We start from the raw sequence: 6,000 nt of genomic DNA on the forward strand, positions 1-6,000 counted from the left end.
GATTGCACGGCCTGGGAAGTGCAAACCTCCAGTGGGCAATTGCCCTGCACTAGGAACGATCCAAAGGTTTGCGATTTAAAATCTTATTTTTGATGGTACCCAGAAAAAGAGAATTAAAACCACTTCTAAATTCTTGTTAACTGTTGTACAGACCCATAATGACCCACCCCCAAACCACCACCCACCTGCCATTGCCTTACTGGACCACCACCCTCCTCTCCACACCAGCCCTACTCCCTACCACCCCACAGATTTTGCGTTCCCAGGCCAAGCCCAGCTGCTGACCTTGCCAACCCCCGGACTCAGCCTGACCCTACCCATTTCATATGCTTACCTTCTCCCTGCTTGTCAAAGACTTTTTTAAAAATCTGCCTGGACCTTTTAAACTTGCCTGGTTTACATCAGCTAGTGCTGTTAAAAAAAAGTGTTGTGGTCTACTTACCTGCAACTCAGCTGCCCTCGACTATAGACCCCAGGAGCGAACTGCACTACAAAGATCCCACCCAGCTTGAGTCAGAAGGTCAGGCAAGATAAGATCACCTGGATTTCCAGTAAGTACTTTACTTTTCGAGCAGAGTGGCAATTTGACTCAATTGCCAGTCTATCAGAAATTACAACCCATTATATTTAAAAGTGATGGTTGTCATTGTTCCATTCTTAAAGGGACAGGGAGGTGCTTTCTACCCTGGTCACCAAGTCCTGCTTTGTTCACCATTTCAAGGCATAAATCCTGACCTGATTTGAATTTTCCATCCCTCCTTTCTTCCTTTATTTTATATTGTTTCTCTGCCCCTCCTTTTTAAAAAAAAAAAATTTTTGCTCGCTTGCTTCCCCTCCCCCACCCACATCACGCCACCTCGTCTGGTGCTTTTTTTCCTCACCCGTCATCTTTGCCTGGCTCCCCCCACCCCAACTGCCTTCATGTGGCTCTTTCACCTGCTCCCCTCTCTCACCTGATGCTCTTTTTTTTTTCTCTCTCTCTCCTTTCCCTCCCCAGTATATCTTTGACTGATTATTGGGTTAGCTACAAAACAGCTATTGGATTATACTGCCTATGAAAGCTCACCAGGAAGCTGCAGGCTGTGCTTTCTTTAGTTGGCACCAATCCATAATTATTAAAAGCAGTGTTTATTCTATTCCGAGTTAGTGTTTGTGTTGAAGTACTTCCAAATTGGTTTGAATGACCTGATGGTGAGGGATTGCATTTGTTCAAGCTTATCAGATTTCTGAAATCAAATAAACACCACAAAGTCACGAATGCTTGTAAGAAAATGCTTATTTGATTCTTAATTTTTTGGAATTAAACAGTTCTAATTAAGATTAATGTACTTTTTCTAGTGCATACTCAAAAGCATGAACTTGAAATGGTCCTTCAATAAATAGCCCGGACTGTAATTGCTGCTTCTCAAAATTTGGTCATATTTGGATTGTGACTGAATTCATTAAACAAGCTTTCTGTTGAATAGCTATTATTTGCCTTTCCTTGTGGCCTAGTTCAACTGAAATTCTTGTCACCAGGGAATCCTAGCTACAAATCCCATGACTCAAGCTCTTGATTCCTCCATATTTTGACTACCTGGAGAGAAATTTAGAAAACATGATGACTAAGAGTTGATGCACGTTTAAAAGGTTATTGTAGTTGGGCTGTGGTTGAACTAAATTCTTGTACATAAAGTTATCAATTTAGAAGCATTAACATTTTGTTCCAGTTTTCTTGCAGTTTTATTATTAGACAAAACCATTTGATTCCCCCGATGAAGGAAATTTTCCAGCATTTTATTTGACACTGGGTGTTTAAATGTTGCAGGGACTATGTGCATGTGGTGTGGCTGAAGTTGTAGCTTGTGTAGCCACTGTAATTCTTTTGAGGAATTAATCAAATAGGTGAAAGAGATCTGTATAGTAAATATAATTTGCATAATTTTTCAGAAGGCATTGGATAAAGTATTGCATGTGAATTTTCTTTTGACCTCCTAGGCAGTGTGTATCCCAAAGCAGAATCAAACCAAAACCTGTTGTTCTAATCTAACTTGTTAAAATACACATTTCATGTTATAATGGGCTTTCTACCCTTTTTTAAAAAAAGGGCATGGATATAACTCTCAAAAGAGCATTGAAGATTATTCTAGCACTTTGAGGTGAGATTAAATGGTTTGAATTTTCACAACAGTATTTGGAAAAGGACAGACTTCAGGTATTTTAAAGTAGTGAATGGTATAAATTAAGGGGAGAAGGTGGTCTGTTGGTAATTTCACTTGACTTGTAATCCAGAGACCCAGGTTAATTTTCTGGCGATATACTGTAGCAGTTGGTGGAATTTAGATTCTATGAATAAAGTCTGGAATTAAAAAGCTAGTTCTGGTAATAGTTTCATGGTCACTATCATTGTTGTCAATCCTTGTGGCCTAGTTCAGCTGAAATTCTTGTCACCAGGGAATCCTAGCTACAAATCCCATGACTCAAGCACTTGATTTCTCCATATTTTGACTACCTGGAGAGAAATTTAGAAAACTTGATGACGAAGAGTTAATGCACATTTAAAAGGTTATTGTAGTTGGGTTGTGGTTGAACTGAATTCTTGTACATAAAGTTATAAATTTAGAAGCATTAACATTTTGTTCCAATTTTCTTGCAGTTTTTAAACGAAAAAGAAAAGAAAATTTAAAAGAAAAACAAATCGGATTCAGTAATGTCCTTTTTTTAGAGAAGGAAATCTGTCTACCTGGTCTGGCCTGCATGTGACTCCAAGTCCACAGCAATGTGGTTGATCCACTGTGCTATGAAATGGCCCAGCAAGCCACTCAGTTGAAGGGCAGTTAGGGATGGCCAACAATTACTGACTTTGCCAGTCTCACCAAAACCCTGTAAAACTGCAGCAAGACTCTTCATTCTTGTGCTCCAATCCCCTTGCAATAAAGGCCAACATGGCATTTGCCTTCCTAATTGCTTGCTGCACCTGCATGTTAACTTTGTTGCTTGTACAAACACACTCAAGACTCTTTGAAAAGCAACATTTAGAAGTTACACACCTTTTAAAAACCAGCAAACTTTGATGCATTGGTCTGTCTCTTCATCTAAGTCATTAGTATAAATTGTAAATAGCTGAGGACTGATCCTTGTTGCAATCCACCATTCATTGCTTGCCAACTTGAAAAAGCCCCATTTATGCCCACTCTCTAATTAATGGATAATGGAAAGCAGTCTTCTATCCATACTAAATGACACCCCCCCCCCCCCGGCCGCCCCAACCTAAAAAAAAACTCCATGAGCTGTTACCTTCCCTAATTAACATTTTTGTGTGGCACCTTATCTAATGCCTTCCGTAAATCCAGGTATACTACATCTACTGGTTCCCCTTAATCTATACTCATTCTAATAAATTTGTTGAACAAGATTTCCCCTAGCCAAACCATGTTAACTTGATTTAATCATTTTTTATAGGGCATTAAGACTTCCATAATAGATTCCAGTATTTTCCCAACAACTGATGTTAGTTAGGCTAACTGGCCTGTAGTTGACTGTTTTGTGTCTCCCTCCTTTCTTGAAAAGCGATGTAATATTTGCCAACCTCCAATCTAATGGGACTGATCCCAAATCTAAGGAGCTTTGGGAAATCATAGCCAGCACACCCATCACCTCTGCAGCTATCTCTTTTAGAACCTCAGCCTGTAGGCCATCAGGTCCCAGGGATTTGTCGGATATGAGAAGGCCATTTGGCCTATTGAGTCCCTGCAAGCTGTATAGAGGAATCTAGTCAGTCCCGTTCCCCTGCTCTATCCTTGTAGTCTGCAAGTTTAGCTGTAAAACACTTTGAGACAATTGGTGGTTGTGAAAAGCGCTTATATAAATGAGTTTTGTAAACTGTTTTTCTAGTTAATATGTTTACTTTTTGGAAATGCAAAAATGCATGTATTTCAAGTGAATCACTTTCAAATTTGATATCTACAAAAACAGTTTTTTCTTTTCTCTTTTTTAGGGAATTCAAGTTTGGACCAATGCTAAGGAATGCTTTAGCAAGATGTAAAAGTTTACATTCAATAAACTTGAACCTTACATAATAGAAGCACAAGAAAAGCTAGAATTCAGAAATTAACTGAGCACATTGAATCCTTTTTACAGCGATTGTATATTTGTCTTTTCAATCCATTTGCTTGTGAACTGGGCACAAAGAAACTTTTGTGAGAAAATGTCTTGCTAATAAAGTTTCAAAATCATGTTTCCAGGGATGTGGGGTTAAGGGGAAAGCAGGCAGAGAATTTCATTCTTTTACAGAAACTAATCTATGTGCTATGTAGTTTCTTCCTGCAGATTTGAAAGCCTTCAGATCATTTCCAGATGTGGTTACATTGTGCCAGTTTTTTTTTTTGCAAAATTTTGCCTGGGCTTTCAACAAGGCTAAGTTTCCATAACTCCTAATAAAATGGACGGCTGTTCATATGCTTCAGAAATATCTAGATATATAAAATAGTCTTAGCCTGACTCTTCAAAATAACCTTGTTTCATTTGTCTTAATAGAAAAGTCTTTTTTTAAATTTCTTCCTACTGAACTTCCTGCTTTAAGCAAATAATAAGTAGATAACAATTCAGCATGTTTAGTACTTGACTGGAATATAGAGGAAATGCCTTGCCAGCCAGACTTAATTAATGATGGTGCAAAAGGCTGTTAACTACTTGGTGTGACCAATGTAGCTCATTGAATTAATCTTTTTCATTGCCATAAAATATGAATAATTTCAATAACTTAGACACATTGTCATCTGGGAAATGTTATGTATACAGTTAGCAATCATGGTCTGTAAGTGACAATGAGGGTCTTGTAATTTTTTTAACTTCATTTGACAAACTAATTAGGTTAACTTCAGTATCAAAGTTATTTATAACTTTTATATTCTAGCTTTCCAAAATTTGTAAATTTCAGAAGTGTAAATTTTGACAGATGACTGCCTCCCCTGCTGACCCCCCAACAAGTACTGTGCATGTTTGAATAAATGTGATTTTAAAAATACTAACATTCAGTTAATGACACTAACATTTGAAATTGTCTATTGAAGCCATTTTGCCATTCTTTAAGGACTAATGGGATGAAATTTTTCTCCCCTCATTTCAGCAAAAATGTCTAGGGGAAATTGCCTTTTCTACTCATGACTTTTCTATTCTAAGTTTGTCAATGGGGGAAAGTTCATTCCCATTATAATTCTGCTTTATGTATGGTAAGCAAAGAATTCCCCTGAATTTCTATATTTGTTCTAACTTAAATACAATGTTAAGCTGTGCAGAACAAACATTTGGGTGATTTTAACAAATCTGCTAACCAACACTTAGTTGAGAGTGGATGGCAAAAGCGATAATTTGAACATTTATAAACATTACCTGTTTAATGATCAAAAACATTGCAATTTTCAAAAGCTGATGTGACTTAAGTGATGCCATTAATAGGTTTTGTTGCCTTTTGCAATTTCTCAATTTTGCCTTTAAATGCCAAAACAAAATAAGAAACACTAAATGAAGGTGCCTTAAATTTATTGCCTTGTGCTTATTTGTATTTCAAAGCAGTTGCTGCATGTTTATTTGCTTTGATTCCATCTTGGATTGCTTAAAACAATGCCTGAAAAGTGTTCAGAATTCGCATGTAGGTAAGTTCAGACAATGCCTGGGAGTTTGTAGAAGAATAAAAGGAATTCCCCTTCCACCCCTGCAGCAAGCCCCAGCCCCCTCCCTCTGTGCCATGTATGCTGAATAAACTTGCTTTTAAAATGCAAATTTGATATGCTTTTATTTGAATATTTGTTTCTCCAGGTGAAAATTTGAACAACAAAGCATATTGTTCACAGAGATAAAAACAAAAAAACTGCGGATGCTGGAAATCCAAAACAAAAACAGAATTACCTGGAAAAACTCAGCAGGTCTGGCAGCATCGGCGGAGAAGAAAAGAGTTGACGTTTCGAGTCCTCATGACCCTTCACAGAACTAGGTGAATCCAAGGAAGGGGTGAATGCGCCG

General features: G+C 37.7%; 1 protein-coding gene across 2 annotated transcripts in view; it reads left to right on the forward strand.

Annotated features, from left to right (window-relative positions):
• Positions 1–5,760, forward strand: part of snx4 (sorting nexin 4) — a 50,686-nt gene extending 44,926 nt beyond the window's left edge. For both annotated transcript variants that reach the window (XM_041201459.1, XM_041201460.1), the window contains one exon: positions 3,977–5,760. In XM_041201459.1, the coding sequence (XP_041057393.1) occupies positions 3,977–4,024 (48 nt within the window). In that variant the 3' untranslated portion in view covers positions 4,025–5,760. The remainder of the gene's footprint in view (positions 1–3,976) is intronic.
• The last annotated feature ends 240 nt before the right edge of the window (positions 5,761–6,000 follow it).

This window comes from Carcharodon carcharias, chromosome 12 (genome assembly GCF_017639515.1).
Source record: "Carcharodon carcharias isolate sCarCar2 chromosome 12, sCarCar2.pri, whole genome shotgun sequence".
Lineage (NCBI taxonomy): Eukaryota > Metazoa > Chordata > Chondrichthyes > Lamniformes > Lamnidae > Carcharodon > Carcharodon carcharias.